Genomic DNA, 21,168 nt, shown 5'->3' with positions numbered 1-21,168 from the left:
AGTCTTGCTAGGCGGTGGGTGCCGCAGGTCGATGGTTCGACCCCGGGCTGGGGCGAAAATTTTCAGTACCTAGTTGTGATTATTTAGTGCTTTATATATATATATATATATATGTGTGTGTGTGTGTGTTTGTGGGTGGTTGGGTGGGTAGGTGGGTGTCTGTGTAATTGATACCAAATTTGACACACAGCTGCAAATAGTAGAAAGTAATGAGAAGGACAAATCCGTTGATTATGTGGATTGCAAAAATTAGACGTTTTCTTTTATTCACAAAACACATCACCTGTTCATTTGTATACAAATGGGTCCGTTTAAGATTTTTCATCAACAAAGGCATACTGCATAAATGGGTGGGAATTCTTAAATAAATATCTTCATGTAATATTTAGAATTATGATAGTCTCTTCGCGCCTGTTAAATACAAGTACACTCAACGGGGTCGATACACTGATTGCTTGTACCCTGTGTTGGTCGGTAACGATGGTTTCGACTAGTTCGTGGCATGACCCTTGCAAAGTAGAACAAAGACTTTTTTGACTTTGAACTCTACACATTTAATGTGTATTTCTGGCAATTCGTAATGCAGGGCACGATGTAATAAAAACAATTAAATAATAAAACTATCGTAAAAATCATCGTTCGTGAAGAGAGATGGGATCCAGTTAAAATACGCTTTGGGAGTTGGAATTCGTTCAAATTCGCTTTGTGGTTGGGAAAACAGAAACTGTTTTACCTGATGACCATGTAATTTACACTTTATCATACCTTCCGCCCAGTCTCTAAATTAAAGAGCAATGTAAAGACGGTATTACAACACCATATGGCACGCCGAAAGTGTTTATGATCTGTGCGGGTCAGCGTGAGGCAGAACATCTCACTTCAGAATGATGACGGGGAAGCAGGTGTACGTGCCATAGGGATAGGAAATGTCTATTCGTATGGGTGCGTGATGTACTCTTGTTTGATATGCTGTCTTTTATATGATACATTTTTCTAATTTGATCAATGATCATTAACCATACCCCACAAGGAAACGTAAAAATACCAACTCAAAGCTTAAAGTTGTTTGCTCCGATCGTTCGACAAATTTTGTCCACTTCCTAAATCTTGTCGCATATTTGGTTTTAAATCGTGTTTTACAAACTACTGTACAAACACTCTGACATCTTCAAGAGACAGTTACATGACCATTTCAGACGTCAACGAACATGGATACTGAGGAACGGACAAAGGTGTGCTTATAACTACATAAACTTGTATAAAACGGTGTATTCTGAATTCTCAAAATTTTTGACCCCGCGTTTCGTCATTTTTGACTCCATGCCTCATAACATGCGTCGAAATCGTTAGCAAGCGCATGTATTCCCAATATCATCAACAAACGTATTTAGGGTGTTGCCTCACTATATTTATTTATGAATAATATTTTCACAATTTTCTTTTAAATACAAATGTTTTAAGGCATTTTATCTACGGAAAATTGATAACTTTAAAACTAATTCAGCTGCATTAGAATAATTCTTTATGCTTCATTCGGCCATCATGACATTATATGCTTATTTATTAAGTGTTTATGTTATCATCTTCATTTCGTGTTACTGGTTGTTTAATTTTACTCATTGTAAACGGATTTTAAAGAATATAAAACTTAACAAAATTCATGAATTGTCAATGGTGTGCTTTGTTACATGTATATCCTCGGACAAATTTCTACTTATAAACAAGTACGACTTGATCTTCTGAAGTATACATTAGTTGTTACCAACCTGAAACATTCTAAAATTGGGTAATTAATTTGCTATAAATGCATGTAGTGGGATTTTCTAATTCACGAATGCTCAAGGCAATTCCAATATCGGTGAGGGTGGTTATGCTAACATATCCAGAAAATGATCACAATGGAAAGATACTAGTAATTGGCAACAACTATAATCTGATATTGTTAAGAGTTTCAAAGTTTCGGGAAGACAAACGGACCCGATTAAAGAAATTACCTCCATGCGAAACCGTACGCTTCTAATTGTTATATCCAACTTTTGTTCCCCCTCCCCATCCTGTTGAAATTACTCTTTACGTGTCTGTGTAACACATCTATCCACGGACCTATCGGTTTCCGAAGGTGTTTTGACAGATCGTTAAGGGCAATTTACATTCGATTACCCACTTCATGGTCGTGTAACGTACCTGATGGGGAATATTCTCTCACATTTCTTAAAGAACCTGTACGTGTAAGAATAAAGTCATTAATTAGATTTCAAGAGAACACGTGGTTAAGTAACGCCACATCATTTAAAAATATTGATAAAGTAAGTCATTAATATTGGCTGGGGTCTTGACGAAAAATAATACAGTTCTTATTTTTGAAATATCATAACTGTGTATTAATTTGTATCCAAATGAAAGGCGAAGATAACGAACAAGTGATCAATCTCATAACTCCTATAAGCAATACAAAATAGAGAGTTGGGCAAACACGGACCCATGTATATACCAGAGATGGGATCAGGCGCATAGGAGGAGTAAACATCCCCTGCCGACCGGTTACACCCGCCGTGAGCCCTATATCTTGATCAGATAAACGGAGTTATACGTAGTCAAAATCAAAGTGATCGTTATAAAGCAAATACATTGCAAAATAGGTAAATATTTAAGAACAAATATTACGATGCACCTTAAAAATAGGAAAATCCTCTAAAATAAGTTTTGTTTGTAGGGTGTCAGGTTTACTTTCTTAAAGATGAAAAGCATGTTCGCGAGGTGTTGATTGCATGGTTGAAGTGATCTTTCTCCCAATTGTGGGGAATTTTTTAATTAATATTGTAAATATATCAACACCGCGAAAACAACGAAAATTATTGACTTTACAATACAGGCTTACTTGCTAACTATTGAAAGCCCATATCATTTGTTCAGATTGAAAAAACATTCTTCAAAGAATTGTGCTATTCCTTTGGGTATTTTTAGTAGGGCATTAGATCATTTTAGTATCTATCGAAAGATAGTTTCACAAGAACCCTATCTGTTCATTAGGTACGAAACCCAAAGAAAGTGTGTGTGTGTGTGTGTGTGTGTGTGTGTGTGTGTGCAAAGTCGTAAGCCAGGATTTCTGTAATAGACTATCAGTCAGATTGATTGGTGCGATAGACTGGTGATCACGCTGGTTGATAGCCAGTCTTGATGTCGAAATCTCATTACGTGCTGTGAACAGATCTTTATACTATATTACCCTGTCATTACGTCATGTCATCTCAACTCATCCCAGTATCATGTCAAACGTCTTGATGAACAATACATCTTTACAGTTTACCAACCTTTCGTTACGTTATGCCTGTTCTTTGTTACGTAATGTCAATTGTTCTTTACTTGATATGATCACATCTTTACATTTTGTCAACCGACCATAAGTTTATGTCATTTATATGTTACGTGATGTAAAATATTATTCACTTGAAACCAGTATGTTGACTGAAAATTATTTCTCTTCTGATTGGCTGAAACAACATGCAATGACTAGTAAATATTGCATGGTTCACCCTTATGACGTCCATGGTCATTATCATGTCCTTCTAATCATCTGTTTTTGGACGTTTGACGTCTTACAAAATTATTCATGTTAACCATTATGACGTTAAATATTTAGGATGCATAAGATAATGCTATCTTCAATTCTTCACAAATTAAAAAGCAGTTCTATATGTAATGCAAAGTCAGTTAATTTGATAAAACAATAACTGGTTTTTTTTTTTAAATATTGAATACCTCATTCTAACAAACCCATTGGAGGAACATGCATTCTCTCGTACCAAAGTTTTAAAAAGTTTGGCTACAATATGACATAATATTGTACTAAATGAACCGTTTTGAAGATCTACATATTAAGACAATGGAACAACTTTTCAAGTAAACTTTATTTTTGTCATGGTTCCTTTACTGCTGAGATCATTAACATTTACAAACCGGACAACCTTTTCATGTTTTTTCAAGCTCATGAAAACTACGTGCATTTAGATTTAGTAGATGTTTTTATTTGATTGGCCTTTTTGATGTTTGTCTACTGCGCATGCCAATTGAATAAAATGATGAATAGGCCCAAGGTTCATCCAGAGGTGCGGCTCAGCATATGCCTAGACAGAGATTCTAGTACATGTAAGCGGAATTCGGGTGAATGTCACCGAGTTTGACAAAGTGAGGTGCCATTGTGATTACCTGATGAAATATAAAGTGGACATTATATAATGATGTGCTGGCATAATGTACAAACTTATTCATATCACGCAGGGATATTTTGACATCACGTCATAAAGATTAGCATGCCGTAACAAACGGGCGTCTCGTTGACAGGCGTGGATCATCAGATCAAACGAGACGCGATGCGTCGAGTTTGATCTGATGATCCGCGCCTGTCAGTGAGACGTGATGAAGCTTTTTGGATCAAGTTACTATAGTAATGATAAATTCATTGTACACCCCCTTATGTATTTTTAAATCCACGTTCATAAGGTGATAAATGTATTCCAAATTATCAACAAAAAAAACCCAAACAAACAAACAAAAAATGGGTCAAAAACTCAATTGGCCGGGTTGCAATATTTAGAGTAAATAATTTGGGTAGGGATTTATTTGGTGGTAGTTATCTGGAGGACTGTTATGATTTGTTATGGCCTTAGTGTTGAAGGAGGCAGAATTGTAAAGTAAACAAGAGGTACTGTGAGCAATGCTCACTAAGAATACCACCCGCTTACCCCAATCTCCCAAAGGGTGTTGGTAATAGGTATAAACTACCTCTTTTCTGAGTGTAAAAAACAAATGGCATAACAAACCGAACCATATTGCTACTTCGATGTCCAGTGCGTTTGACTTTTTGACCCCAAAATCAATAGGGAACATCTTCATCCCATGGGTAGTCCATATGTATGATATGGTGACTGTAGGTGGAAAGGATAACGCTTTAGAGCCCGGAAACCATATTGCTACTTCAATGTCCAGTGCGCTTGACCTTTGACCTTTTGACACCAAAATCGATAGGGAACATCTTCATCCCATGGGTAGTCCATATGTATGATATGGTGACTGTAGGTGGAAAGGATAACGCTTTAGAGCCCGGAAACCATATTGCTACTTCAATGTCCAGTGCGCTTGACCTTTGACCTTTTGACCCCAAAATCGATAGGGAACATCTTCATTCCATGGGTAGTCCATATGTATGATATGGTGACGGTAGGTGAAAAGGATAACGCTTTAGAGCCCGGAAACCATTGCGTCTACAGACGGACGGACAACCTGATTCCAGTATAACCCATTCCAGTATAACATTTTTGAAAGACAGTATTGAGAATTTACCACATTATAGTTTGTATATTGCGTTTACTTGTTAGAAAGGCATTCCATGCTCATTGTAAAATCGCTTAGTAAGTTTTCCCCATTTCATTGCTTATCGCATGATCAGACTCGACAAATCACTAAAACATTTCATCAATACATATCAATACGGTCATATTTGTATCAGTATTATCTAACAATTCACATTACGTTATTGTTAACATTTAATCTGCATAGCTCTCTCCTGTTTTGATTCGGTGTCTGGGGTTTATATTATCTCCAGCATTACCTTGTAAAATTGATCTGAAATAAGGCAAAGAATCGTCCTGTTATAAATGTATTCCTCTATTATTCCCATTTAGCTGTCTAAAATGATTTATTTTCGGAGAGATTTAACAATAATTAGCTCTCTTAGGTAGATTCTAAATATCACGAGACAAAAATCTGAATAGATTTGTTTTTCTTCATTTGATATAACGTTATTGAAAAACTCTCCGATGATAGAATCTAGATAAATCATCCAAGGTTTTGTGTGATTTTTAGGTCATAAGGTGACATGTTTATGAACCTTGCCAAACTAATGGTCCGATTCTGCCCAAATGAAGTGTGCGCATGTACATTGTACGTAATACCATCTTTGGAATAGAGGAAGGGTTAAAAATGAAGTTATGGTCTCCATCCCAAGCATGAAGCCTTCAGTTTGGGATCCAAAATTAGACCATCCCCAGCATGAAGCCTTAAGTTTGGGATCCAAACTTAAAAGAACTGAGTATGTTACAGAGCAGACAAATTGGGTTCATATATATCATGAATAAGAAGGTACCTACCAAAATAAACGCTTAAATGAACCTATGGATAAGGGGATGGACTCTTAAGGTTTGACTAAAATAAATCAATTGCAGATATATTGTGATAGCAAGAAACCCTATAAGATGTTTGAAATCCGTGACACATGGGTGAGGTTTTGCGATTATGTACTCAGAATGCATTAAATCTTCAAAGTTCAACTCGTTGCAAAATCAAAACTTAAATTCTGAAATAAGGTAGTTACATGTATATTTCCAAAATCAATGAAGAAATTTCTAAGAAGAGAATTTAAAAATGTTAACCCCGACGAGGTTACCGAATTCTTAAAATGAAAATTCTTGAAAGTAGATTTTGATATGTAGGCACTTAAGGGGCAGAAGAGGTTACTGAGTGCGACATTGGAATTGTTAAGAAAATGTGACGAAACGAAATTTATATTTTGGGACTGCCACTTCTAATCACAACGACGCCCTGTCCTCCGTATTAGATAAAAAGACCCAGGCGTTTCATAAGCAACACTTGTTACAATTTTTGTAATGGTATATGTGGTCATTTCAAGGGTCCATTAGAGGAAATCCAAATTTTACATACTTTTGATTCCTTTCAAATTTTGTCTTGATTTACTGCACAATCACTACATATGAACATATTTCTATATGATTGGATAACAGAACTATTAAACATGGATAAACTCACTACAATATGAGGTAGATTTCGATGTTCGTCATACTTCTACTGCTTAGATAATTTGAAAGTTTTCATAACACTGATGCAATAAGGTACACAATGACATGAATAAAGTAATGGTATTGGATCAGAAAGAGAAAATGATTTTAAATTTCTGAATTTTTCCTTGGGGAAAATCTTTTAGGAGTAGCCCAGCAGGCACATCAACGTTGATTCAACGTTGAAACAACGTCGTATTGTGACGTTGAAATGACGTTGAAATTTGGTTGGATTTGTTAATTGAATCGACGTTGAAAATTGACGTTGATTCAACGTCAATTTATGACGTTGATGTGACGTTGAAATAAGGTTGAAAGAAGGTTTTGAAAATATTATTGATCTTTATTGCAAAGTTGAGTGTACATGCTGCTGAAAAATGGTAAACATCAGGCTGTAATCCACAATTCTAAATACAATTACTAATCCTTACTTCCCTAATTTAATTCTTACAAAAAGAATAATGACAACAACATGAATAATACAAGTGAAACTCTATAACTTCCACTGTAAAAAATTACAACAATGATACAAGGTTAAATTCATTTATACACGCAAATGAAAGGCAAAATAAATTTGTCAGATTTTTCACATGGTTTCAAAAATTGAATTTCCATTCAAAAACAAATATTAATAGAATGATAGTATAAAATTTATTAACTTTGATAATTACTTTCTATTGCAGAAGCAATAGTTAAGATATTTAACTAGAGTGGTTTTTTTCCAAGAGTGTGAGTGACCCACAAAAAACTATATTTTTAATTAAAGCCTATTAGTCCATTGTTCTCTTTTCGGCCACCTCCTCCAGCTCTTTCCGGGGTATACTTCAGATATTTCCCCCTTGATCTAGTCTATGTTGCTTTCAGTTGCCCTTGGATTGCTGGCAAGTACAGATTCTGAAATTAATCAAAAATCATATATCAGTTAAAGTGTTAATTGAGCATTTAACATGTTTAAGGTAGATCATGAACTTGCATATTTCTGGATTACTTTTCTTTCTAACCTTTTAGTGATATGTTAAATAAAACGTGATATCTACCTTTTATAACGGAATACAGAATTGTTCTGCTGAAGGCTGCCTTTCCCTTGTTTGCTCGCAAATTCATTCTTGCCATCATGTCATTAGCCAAACATCTGTATGGGGAAAAATGCGAGAATTGAGAAGGCATTTTACAACAACACCCCCCCCCCCCCCCCCCCCACGAATGGCAGGCCTTAATTCACATGTATTTATGTCAATTTTATGTTATTTCACATAAGTTGTCAATTAAAATATCTTAATAATTAAGGAATTTATGTATACCGCCATTCATACACCGAATCTGGGCCCACACACGTACAACAGAACAATCTTACAAAACTAAATTCAGTTACTTAATCCCCCTTTTCAGGCATGAATCCATATTTTTCCCCACCCCAGTCCAAACAAAAAATCCAGGCCATTTAGATTTTTTCTTGACAAGCAAAGAAAAAGAAAACAGAATTCTCCACACGTGAAAAACCCATTTCGAGTGGGGGGGGGGGGGGGGGGGGGGGTGGAAGTGGTGATGATCGAGCCGATTTCCTACTCCTTAGGCATAATATCCACAACTTTCAAGTTAAACGAATCGGGGGTCCATGGTCATTTTTTGTTACTTTCCTATGTACATTTAATAACTCAGCAAATTCCAAGGGGGACCCTCCCCCTGACTCTAGATCCGCGCATGGCTTTTTCCTTGAACGTTCTGATCTGACCTAATTATAAGTGTGGCTGCATGTTATTTGTTGTCTATACGTACTACTTCTTATTAAATCTAAGTTGACATGTAAGTTATATTGTACTAAGTAATCTGTATAATACATAACTGCGATCAGCATAACAATATAACATGCATTCGCTGTATTCCCCGTGTTGCAATCACTCAATGTAATTAATTCCTATTAAATGAAAACATTAAAATCTACTTAATTATTTGCAATTTAACATTATTTTTCTATATCAGTTAGTAATGTTTACCTCTAGCACCGCTCAGTTCGTGTAGATCATATATTCCCTTTCTTTTCCTACTTTGTCTTCCTTTGTTTACCTCGCTGAAAGCCCGCGCTTTTAATCGTACACTTCCTGTCATAAACCGGAATTAGAGTTACCCGCCCTTTAATAGTAGCCAAACATGCATTCATTTTTATTTTAAAAACATATTAGACCCTTTTTTCTTTTTCTTTCTTTTTTTTTTTTTTTTTTTTACATCTTATACTGATTTTTAAAAAAAAAATAATTTTTATAAAAATATGTACGTGTTTGTAAAATCATTTATTTTCAACGTCACTTAGACGTCATATAGACGTCGAATTGTCGACTAATTTTAAATCCTCTTTCAAAATGATAAATTTATACTTTATTGAGTATACACAGATTAATTAACACGAATTAAGAAAAACATAATTATTTGGAACCCTTCCAAAACTTGATTCTAAACGTTGATTCAACGTCAGTACAACGTTGAAATTTCGACGTCGAAATAGTAACGTTGAACCAACGTTGAAAAATGGTTGTTCGACGTCACATCCAAATATCAACGTTGAAACAACGTTGAAACAACGTTGCATGCCTGCTGGGAGGTTATTTGCAATAGCCCCCAGAGGGATACAAGTTCAAAATATCAAAAAGATACGATGTCCTGTAACTTTTGTCTATTGCGACTTCAGTTCAACTCTGTTTCTTTTCTAAAAGAAATCTGAATGCTGTAATATCGTTAATTTATTTTGATATTTCCGTGATATAGGAACGGTTGCGATAACTCAGTGGTAGAACGTTCGTTTCATAATCGGGAGGTCGTGAGTTCGAGTTCCAAGACCGCATTAAGACGTTTTAGGTAATGATTGCTCCTTCGTCAAACACTCGGCATTTAGAAGTGAGATTCACAGATATTTCGGATATGACCTTAAAAACTAAGGCCCTGTGTCGCGACAGGCGTTGGCACGATAAAGAACCCTCATTGCTATGGCCCTGAGCGCAAAGCAAGGTCCTTCACCTACAGCTGGTGACGTCTCAATATGAGAGAAAAATTTTCGACGGGACGAAAAACAATCAATCGTGTTAAGGACATCCTCCACGAAAGCGAAAAGCTGAACTACAATAAAGAATAGTTACTTTTCAACTACGGAATTAATTCCCCATAAACATACTTGTTTGTCTCTAAATTGAATCCCACGACAGTGAATGCTCTCTATTATATCTCCAAAATTCTACACTTACCCGGAGCAACAGTAACAAATGTACTGACACGTGATATAGCCTCGAGATGTACTAAATATAGTTATTAATTGTATCTAAGGAAACCTTGCTAAAAGAGCTCCAACCCAATCTTTATAATGTAGTCGTAAGTTTTCTTGTGACGGGACCTTCTCGTGGTATTGATTGCATTTGGCGTCCATTTTCTTCCTTTAATCTACAACAAGAAGCCCAGTAATTTCCCGATGATTTTCCTTTACTGTCGTTTTAGGTTTTTAAGGACATATTAGTTGGAAAAGGGATGTTTCTTTGACAGCTTCCTTAAATGGAGAAACATGTTTTATAGTGTTGGAACATTAGCCTCCGTTGAGTAATTCTACAACATCCCGCAGTTTTATCGTGCTGATGATAAACATATAAAGCAACTGGGCAGGTTTTATCATACAACAATCGCAAAAAAGGCTATATCAGTTCGCAGAAAATGAAAACGTAATCAAGTTTTGTGATTTAAAAAGATGGAGATTAAAAACTCCAAGACTATAATACTATTTTCTGTCCATGACATCGAAGGCATATTTGTTTATTGGTCTGCATCATGTCGACAGATAGAGAACAAGATCATATTGACAATAAGATGATGAATCTCTAATTTCCTAATACTGTACATGCCATGCTTATTTCTTTGAAATTTAACAGTGAAGGTATACTCAAGCTGTAGCTACTAGTATTTCAGAAGATTGACCTTGCGCCGTTGAACATGCACAAGATCATCCATATACATGTATAATACACACTTCAAAAATGTCACTTGTACTAAAGTTGCACTGCTGCAGAGTATGTATGTAGACAGGGTCTTGCACCTTTAATGGTACACATGTACTCAACAAGTCCTTTTTTATTCAGGTTTGATCAACCGTATTGGAATTATATGCAGAAAATTTTATGAGATTGATCACTGTTCATTATCTTCACCTTTCATTAACAAGCTATTGTCTTAGAAAAAATAAAAATGTAAAAAAAATTCTCGTTTTGGGGAACATTTGCTACCTGCACAAAGTAATGTTGCCTAAAAGTGACAATATGTTTCTGAATATAAACAAGAAATGCTTTAGAAACATGTATACTCCCCATGTGGCAATATTCAAAAGGATCAATTTTATATCTAAAATACCTATAGTGATAGTGAAAATATAGATTATCTAATAATCAGAGGCGACCACAATTCTAAGTTTGAATTCGCTCAAGACACTGAACAGTCATTCTCAAATAATCAGTCATTTGAGTTATGGCCTTTGAACTTCGCTTGTGACTTGAAAACCATTGGGAGGCATCTACTTCTTAGGATGTTCCAGTGTACCAAGCGTGGTGCCTGTTAAGTACAGAGTTCTCAAGATATTGAACAGAACAACAGTTCTCTTTAAACATTCACAATTTCAGGTCAAAGTTTTAACTCGGTTCAAAAGAGCATATATGTATGATACACCTTATGGATCCAGCAGTATTTGATGTGATGCTTACTCCTAGGCACCTGATCCCATCTCTGGTATGTTCAGGGGTCCGTGCTTGTTCAAGTGTTTATTTTGTATTTCTTATAGGAGTTATGAGATTGATTACTGTTCGTTATCTTCACCTTTCATATGGAATCGTATTTCAGACGCAACCTAGTTCACGTGAATTCAATCAGAAATATATGCATAGGAAAGGGTGACGCTATCAGAAGGATTCATATTTTGTGAACAGATTGAACATTCTTTTTCGTTGGTGACCCCATTTGGCCATGATAGGTTTCAAACCACCAGTGCCGTGATTCTTTAAATGAAAGTTTGATCGATTTTGATAAGCTGAAAAAAGACAGTTTGATCGATTTTAATAATGTGGTGAAAAACGAAGCATTGATTGATTTTGATGGTATGCTGAAAAAGGATGTTGGTTGCTCGCGAAACTTTTCCACTGTCTGTAGTTATTCCCCGAGAAAAGCAGTTAGTGATTGTCAACAAAACGTGTACTCGTGGTATGCTTTCATTTCGTTATGGTTTGTTGTATCGTTGTTTTGTTTGATTAAGGTCATTTCCACAATCGTTCTTGTTTGATTACGGTGTGTTTTATCGTTGTTTTTGCATCAACGAAAGAATTATCTTTATTTGACAATTAAATGCTAATTTTTCTCTCCACGGATGTACGAAATACACGGCATGTACTTAATACATGGATATTATGCGTCAAAACTGACAGCCCCGGCAACAAAAACAGTCTACTGGGTGCAGAACAGCATAGAATGTCCAGCAACATGGAAGTTCCAAGCAAAACGTCGATCAACATTTCTCTGCGAGGCGAGCCTAAACGATTCCGCTTTTGTTCAATTTCAATGTTAAAGTGCCGATTCGTTAGGGCTTGCCACGTAGGGAGGTGACTGTGAACAATTACGAGGGCGTAAGAACATCAACGGACACTGCTATTCTGTAGTTATTTGACTGGCAATTGTCACATCTAAGTTGCTGAAGTTGAAAGAACGCAAACGGATAGAAGACCTGATGTCCTCTATCCATTCCTCTCCTACATCATCATCATACTGAAAACGTCTTATGGCTGTTTGCCGTAACTTTATCTGATCCGGGTATTCCATAGTTGTTTCATATGCGTATCATAGCGAAATATAGAGACTGCATTGTCGTTGGTTTGTTCTGTCACACTCTAGAACTTTGTAAATGTAAGGGATATGCTTTTTATAGTTTGCACGTTTACTCCTTGTGTGAGAGTAATTAGTTTTGGTCCGTCTGTATGTCTGTCAGTGCATGTCGTAAACAAATGATTTGTTGATTGCCAATTTGACGATATCTCGGCAACAAACTGATACAGTTGTGTGGACCTGAATTTTGGACTCCATGTAGCTGCCCACAATGAAACTACTGTTTTTCAAACACCACGGAGGCATCGTATGTGCCAAAGGGCTGTGATCTTGACACGGGACCGTCATTTAACGGGTTTTTTTTTCTGATGGACTACCATACAGTAGTTGTAACAAACAAATATTTCAAAAGTCATATTACTTCACACAGATTGCTTATAACATTAGGTTGCGATATAGTCTTGATCAAAGGGCGTTTGCCTAAATTCAAAGTCATTGAGAGAAAAGGATTAGAATTAGTTTCCAAGTTATAACAATGTAAAAGGTAAGCTTAGGAGCTATTACTGGTACAGATTGCTTATGATTCGAAAATGTCTTTACTTTGACCAAACAAAATTTAAGGTCATTTTGTGATGCTTACAATGCAAGCTCGTATATTTAAGATATTCCTCAGTTTGGATTACACCGCGGCGATGTTAATCGTGTTAGGACAGTTCAAGTTCGCATGTATACATGTATATACCGTGATTAATGATACTGTGTGTGTACTTATTTAAGCCTATCTAGAATTAGGCACATTCGGAGCTGGTGCACTACTTGGCGTAATCATGATTTAGCACTTGTTCTGTGTAAATATATTCTAATGCAACCATAAATTAGCACTCTTGCTTCACCATCAAAGCCGTTAAAATTTGAATCCCGCTAAACTAAGTACACGTACAGTATGTCATCGCACGCAACACATGTGCATATGTGTTTTCTGGGATACTTTTTCCAGGGAAAATTTTCAGGTTAATAATATGATAGTGTATTGCATTTGAAATTGACAGATCAGATCTCTCATTGATTAAATACTTTGGGGGAAATCTTAAAAAAACAACTAGCTATATATATTTTTTAAAAGTACACAAGAATTTTAAACTGGGAAGAAATCCAAAATTCTAGTTTCGAGGACGTCAAACGCATGTTGATTCGATACAATGATTTACGACAAAAATAAAGATTCCATCTTTAGAATTGATTAAATAACATCCACCTTGACAACGAAATATTCAAAAACAATTTCTCATTGATATCTTGTGCCAATCAAAGAGTATTCTGTCTGCCAAAGTGTCGATAAGTCGTCTTGAATTTGAAAAGCTTTAGCTATACAGAATATGCACACAACATGTATCTGAAGGCTTTAAAAACAAGTTTTCTTCATTCATGGTTCTCAATTTCATCAACCTGTTGTTCTCCATTTGAGTTTCCATCAAGCATTTTTTTTTTATTCTTGGCCAGTTTTCAACATTTTCCAAACGTGAGTTAACCGTGCCACAGAGAGCAGATGTTTTCCGTCATGAACTGTTGTGGTACTTTGTGCATTATAATGTAGGCACTCTCCGAGATCGAGAGAAGATAGCTGGATGCGTGGATTCAAAATTCCCAGAGTGATTTGAATGATTTTTCCGAGCAAAAAGTCATTAATGCAGATTCAACCACATTTACTTGCTTAAGGAGAAGAGATCACATCACGTGACTGTATACAATTCCTCAGTGTTCCGATTAACTACAATAAAAATTGTTTTAATCTGGAAGAAATCTTACGATGCAGTGTCATTGGTTTGTTGGTAATAAAAATGTTTTCCGAAGAATGCCATTTAATGATAGAGTTGGACTGTCTTGACTTTATTGTTTCTTAAACAATCTGAAAAAAATCAACATTAACTGTCAAATGCCATGTGACACCCCCCTCCCCAATTTGCAATATGGATGTAAGTACCAATTTTACAATGTGATACTAGTTGACAATATAATAGTAATACCACGATGGAGATAGCAGTATTTATCTTTCATTTGTATCGAGCATGTGTATGAAATACATGCAATGTAACGCCGGGGATGATACAAGTTGAAATTGTTTTTGTTTTAGATGCATAACACGTGATGCTACAATGCCTGCCTCATGTGGATTGAATATTCCGTTGTAGTTTATGCTAATATAAAGATTCAGTGTTTGTTGACATAAGGAGGCAAAAATTGCGATATATATACCAGTAATGCATTTTTATCTTTTATATAAAGTACTAGGTTTGTCATATTTAAAGTCGTCTGGCGCACATATATAGCATCAAATGTGAAACAATTTTTTAATTTTGCTCAAATCTAGTTCGAATATTTCAAATTTTCTTTCCGAAAACAGCACATCTTTGGTCAATTTTCCTTTAGCATATATGTACCGGAAAGGTAAATCTATGGTATACAGTTTACCCATGTTTCCTAGAAGAAAAACTATGAAATATAATCATTTTACGTAAAAGCACCTAAGTAATGGCAAAATGTCATGTTTGTGGTGGCAGGAATTCCTATTTCATATCATTTAATCAAACCGATAATGGACTCTGGGTTATATCCAAATTCTTGTACAAAGTAAACTTAAAAAATTGAAACAAATGCATTAATATTGATGGGCAAACATAGTCCTTATCATATATAGGCCTTTGGTAAAAATAAAAATGCTGGCTTGGCATTTTGCAATCAATCGAATGTGTTTCTAGGACTCTGTACATGAAGTTACGTAGTCATCTTTTGTCTCGTTTCTCGTGCCTCCCATGGGGTACAAGGACGAAATTGTCGCTGAACTCTTAAGCTAATGTAATATCACTCAAAAATAAATTTGGCGAAAAGTAATAGCAGAGCCTAGGAAATATTTACTTGCTGTACAGTTTTGCGAAAGAAACCTCCACACAGGATGGGTTGTTGCTAAAACGGGAACGGTACAGAATTCGGAAATATTGTACGTGATAATATTATGAGGAGGTCAGCATTTTGTAAAATTAAAGGCTTATTACGAACAAGGGAAACAGAAATTACAGAGAGAACGGGAAGTCATCCTCAGAATCAATATATACTCAAAAAGATTTGAATTAAAATTTAACATTTCATTTTTCATTACCTTTTTCTGACTGCCAGAAACAATTTTATGAGCTATCCAATGAATAAGAGAAAACAACATTGAAAAAGATAAAATAATTTTCTGAACAATTTTCATCAAACATAGCCTTTTTAAATCGAATTAGATATTTTTGAAACATTTGAACATGAATCTTCACCTGGTATAATATACATATATCATGCATCACATCAATTTTTAAAGCGAACGAATCCGGCGTGTATGAAAGGTTTGCCTCATTTGGGATCGATTTATGTATAGTGGACATTCGTGCAGGTACCGGAATACTGCAGATATGTGTTGAACTCGAAGAGATGCAGAGGGGGGAAAAATCATTGAAACAGAATCAATGTAAACTAAAGTGGAGTTTATGAAACTACTAAGAGAAATTAACAGATTAATTTTATATATGATCAGAGAGCAGTAGTTGGATTAGAAAAAAAACTGCCAAAAGTTCTCGTCTATTTACAAAAATGTCAACCCTGTGTCAGACTGTGTCTTCTTTCCATTCTCTACCCTTATAGGTGTTGCTGCTCGTCAATGCCTCTAACTCTAAAACGGACATGGTAATATATACCATGATTTTTTGTAGAAACGAGACGAATGCAAGTGAATTGTACAAGAAATGTCACGAAAAATATATATTATTGTGAAACATATTTAATCAATTAATGGTGCAGAATTGTTTTACTGCTAGTAAATAAATTCGTATTTTGATTTTAATCAAACTAAAGCAAATTTGTCCGATCTTTGTTGTTATCTTAGCTACATTCATAATTCTAATCCCTAAATTTCCGTTCCGCGTTTTAGCAACACCCAATAGGATGAGGTCCACGATATCATTCATTGGGGTTGAGAAAAAATAAAATGACTGAAGCGTGCCTTGACCTGTGATCAGACAAAATAAAAAAAAATACTCAGAAAAACATACTCGACTTGCATTCAGAAATTACATAAAATGCTGATTGAACACCTCCCTTTCACACGCATCTCATGTATTTGTATAAACCCGCTATGTTGTGGATTCTCTTTCACTAGAATTCAATACCCTGTATCAAAATCAAATACATAGTTCACGAAAGGCAAAGTCCTAATGGGAGAAATGCGGCTATTGACACGTTGTGCAAATCGTTCCGATTCTCCTTCATTTTCGTTGGCTTTGAATGTTGCATAATGACGAACACCTTTCAGCGAACATTTCAGGGGAAAGGAGGGGGCGATGCATGTAACCGACTGAGTGTTTCCCACAATGTATAAACATGTTGAAGAGGAATCGAGCAAGAATATCTGAAAATATGATTTAAGGGAGGGTAGACACATCCGGGATGAATTTCTATGCTGGGGTGTGATGAATGAATCCTTCAGGAGACATTCCTATTTTGTACTTCATTTCTCTAGTCTATAGTGATTCATCTCATGACTTTACAATTTCATGTCGATAGCAAAAGTCGACGTCTTTCCTAGACATTCGACATATTCCTCCCCATTTTCCTGGTGATTATGAACTTGATAAATGTTAATCTAATGATCTTAATTAATTGATAAGTATTGGTTGTCATGCTTGGTGAAATGAATCCTATTAAATTTTTAAACAATGTACATACTCTTTGATACACGTAAATAATTTCTTTCTCATAATATTGAAAAAGGCTTGTACATGTATATGTGGTTTCTTATATTAGCTGCTGGTCGTACATGTATATACATGTAATACATAGAGAGCAAATTGCAATAGTTTGAATCTTGCTTTTCAGTAACAACACCAAATATGACACTCTGACACGATAGATTAGCAATATGGGAAATATTTAAGCTGTTGGACCATATTGGAAAATGTTCCCAAAACGTACTAATAAAATCTGTGTTATATAGGTTCAATACAATAAAGAATATTGTACTGTGGTGAACTTTAAAATTTTCTTTTGTAAAATAACTTACATGTACGATGTGCTAAAAATCCACGGACCATTTGGTATAACTATTGAAATAGCTGTAAAGACAGGTATAATTATTTTTTCTAAATCAACTATTGAATATATGTGTTGGAGTTTCATTAACATACAAGTAACTTGGTGAATTCCAGTAAAAATGTTTACAACAAATATTATGATTTAGGGGCTGAGTTTCTTATTGAAATTCCAGATTAATGAGGAGAATAATAGGATTTTCTCTAGTGTTTCTTCGATTGTATGGCATTGTATTTCTTAAACAATAATAGGCATAAGAAAATATACATGTAAAAACATATCTAAATCGTATGATTCATTCAATTCCTGAATACTTCGGAAATACAATATACGTAATTCCGTGTTTATACTATTTTCGCTCCCCCCCCCCAAAAAAAAACCCCTGTTCATTATCAATTCTTATCATACCATTTAATCAAAGTTTTCTGAGATATTCCTGGCGCTATAGTAATATCAATATTGTTTCACACTTTCCCCAAAGTTGTGAAATATCGTTAAAATGTGGCTTTGAATTGGTGTTAACTCTATACAACACCTATGCGTGATCAAATCCAGTGTTTTTTCAATGTTTTTATGGGGGTTTCCTGTAATAAATGGTGATATTTCAACCACATATCGATTTCAAAGTTGAATCAGCGTCGTCATGGCAATTAAGAAAATGGTGCTGTATTGTAGTGACGTGCTACCAATCCGAACCAGGCTTTTTAAAAAACTTTTTGAAGAAACAATAATCCATACAATTTTAATTTCTTTTCACGAGATCAACTTTTACAATGAAAAAAATGAAGATAACAAATAGTGATCAATCACATAAATCCTATAAAGAATATAAAATTAAAAGGGCAAACACGGACCCCTGGACATACCAGAGGTGGAATCAGGTGCCAAGGAGGAGTACGCATCCCCTGTTAACCGAACACACTCGCCGTGAGCCCTATATATCTTGTTCGGGTAACGGAGTAATCCGTAGTTAAAATCAATATGTAAAGAACAGTCTAATAATTTGTACGAAACACGCCTTACAGCTTTTGGACTAATCACAGTAAATTTGAATATATTTTGATCGATTTACGTTAATACAGATTTGCATGATTGCATTTAAACATGATTATGATCGTGGTCCATCAGCTGGAACGTAATATGAAAGACCATCGTTGGTGTTCGGTAAAAGAACAGACTTATTATAATCCGCCACGACGACCAGTGGTTTTTGTGATTGGATGTTTGCGTAAATTCTATATAAACGAAACCGATAATATAATCATCAACTGCAAAGAAAAACGTATCGAATGCAAAAGTTTAGTACATGTATCTGCTAGCATCAAGTACTGGACACGTGGGAATTGGATAGTGTCCATTTGTTATTCTGCAAAGGGAAAAAAAGTAAATACAAAAATCCAGTAATATGTCATGAAAATTTCCGTTAAAGTTGTAGTTATAGTACTCGTATCAATCAAAATGTTAGACAACTACTTACAGATGTTTAATCAGGATGTTTCCACAAAATGTTAGACAACTCCTTACAGATGTTTAATCAGGATGTTTCCACAAAATGTTAGACAACTCCTTACAGATGTTTAATCAGGATGTTTCCACAAAATGTTAGACAACTCCTTACAGATGTTTAATCAGGATGTTTCCACAAAATGTTAGACAACTCCTTACAGATGTTTAATCAGGATGTTTCCACAAAATGTTAGACAACTCCTTACAGATGTTTAATCAGAATGTTTCCACAAAATGTTAGACAACTCCTTACGGATGTTTAATCAGGATGTTTCCACAAAATGTTAGACAACTCCTTACAGATGTTTAATCAGGATGTTTCCACAAAATGTTAGACAACTACTTACAGATGTTTAATCAGGATGTTTCCACAAAATGTTAGACAACTACTTACAGATGTTTAATCAGGATGTTTCCACAAAATGTTAGACAACTACTTACAGATGTTTAATCAGGATGTTTCCACAAAATGTTAGACAACTACTTACAGATGTTTAATCAGGATGTTTCCACAAAATGTTAGACAACTACTTACAGATGTTTAATCAGGATGTTTCCACAAAATGTTAGACAACTACTTACAGATGTTTAATCAGGATGTTTCCACAAAATGTTAGACAACTACTTACGAGATGTTTAATCAGGATGTTTCCACAAAAACTTGCACAGGTCTTCGATTTTGTGTGTGTTTTTAACATCATCGATAAATTCTGTACTTCTTATTAAATAGAAAAGAATTTTTAACATTGCACTGATACGTGAAAGGGAATATAAATTAGAAGAAAAGGGTTGGAGATCAGTACTAGTATAATTTTCTTCTCTATTGAGCTTTCGATCGCGATATATTTGCGATTTCTTTTCTTTACATCACATACAAAAATTGTCTTCTAGATTTAGCACCAAATATTCTTGGAATTCATCATCATTTGATAAGTAAGATGTTTTGATAGTTTAAAGAAAGGTTTCGTAACACTAAAGATATTTTATAAAAGTCTAGATAAACTTCTTACAAAAGTTTACCCAACTATTGTACTCTCAGCCCTGCCTCTATCTCGATAATTTCAATAGCAACCCCTTATAATTACTGTTTCAGGTATTAAAATTCCAGGATATAATGATATTTATTACGAGAGTTTCAAAAATTGTTTGACATTTGTAATCTTGAGACAGAAATCGAATGTGCAATAAAGTCACAACTGTTACATAAAGATATATTGTAATGAAAATCTGGCTAAATCTAACTATATTAATTAAGGTAGTGATTCCATGGGTCATTGAAAATTAATGATCCTATGAATATTTTTGATTTTTACATATTATGTTGTAGTTGACAGTAGCTGTAACTCATTATGGAAGTACCACATAAGGTTTCCATGGTAACTATCATGCTACGGTTGTCATAGCAATCCCCTTATCAAGTTTCCGTAATAATAAGTACAAATGCATGTATTGTTTATAGTGTACTTGGGTAGTTACGAAAGAAATTATTGATTTATTTTGCTCAAAATGACGTGTTTACGTAATATGTGTTTACGTAATCTGCGTTTCCTCAACCTACGGCTTCCCTTTTTAGCTCTTCTGAGCCAAAGGCTCAAAGAGCTAATGCTATGGCCATTTGTGCGGTGTGCGTAAAGGTAACATTGGCCCAAGGGCTTTCATACATACTAAATAGAGGGATGTGACCCTTTAACAAGGGGAGATAATCAGGAAAATACAAACAAAAGTAGTGGTTGCTAAAAAATCTTCTTCTCAAGAACCACAGGGCAGATTATCACCAAACTTACACATAAGGATAAGGATATGTTGTAGATTAAACATTGTTCAAGGCATTACCCTGGGGCAAAGGGTGTGGTCTCAA

The 21,168-nt window shown here is 35.1% G+C and overlaps 1 protein-coding gene and 1 long non-coding RNA gene across 13 annotated transcripts in view; one reads left to right on the top strand and one right to left on the bottom strand.

The window, feature by feature from the left end:
* LOC125672354 (allatostatin-A receptor-like) overlaps positions 1–21,168 on the top strand; it is a 104,144-nt gene that overhangs the window by 67,472 nt on the left and 15,504 nt on the right. The window contains exon 1 of one of the 12 annotated variants that reach the window (XM_056163047.1): positions 14,639–14,659. The exons of the other annotated variants lie outside the window; for them this stretch is intronic. Within the exon in view, the coding sequence (XP_056019022.1) occupies positions 14,654–14,659 (6 nt within the window). The 5' untranslated portion in view covers positions 14,639–14,653. Of the gene's footprint in view, positions 1–14,638; positions 14,660–21,168 lie in introns of those variants that run through there. 12 annotated transcript variants of the gene reach the window in all.
* On the bottom strand, positions 7,174–11,556 carry LOC125672356 (uncharacterized). The gene is made up of 3 exons (XR_007368946.2): positions 8,846–11,556; positions 7,889–7,983; positions 7,174–7,745 (listed from the first exon to the last, which is right to left on the bottom strand). It is a non-coding gene; the product is annotated as an uncharacterized LOC125672356 (long non-coding RNA).

Source organism: Ostrea edulis, chromosome 4 (assembly GCF_947568905.1).
Source record: "Ostrea edulis chromosome 4, xbOstEdul1.1, whole genome shotgun sequence".
NCBI lineage: Eukaryota > Metazoa > Mollusca > Bivalvia > Ostreida > Ostreidae > Ostrea > Ostrea edulis.
The sequence above is the reverse complement of the archived record's forward strand: the minus strand, read 5'-3'. Positions and strand labels throughout refer to the sequence as shown.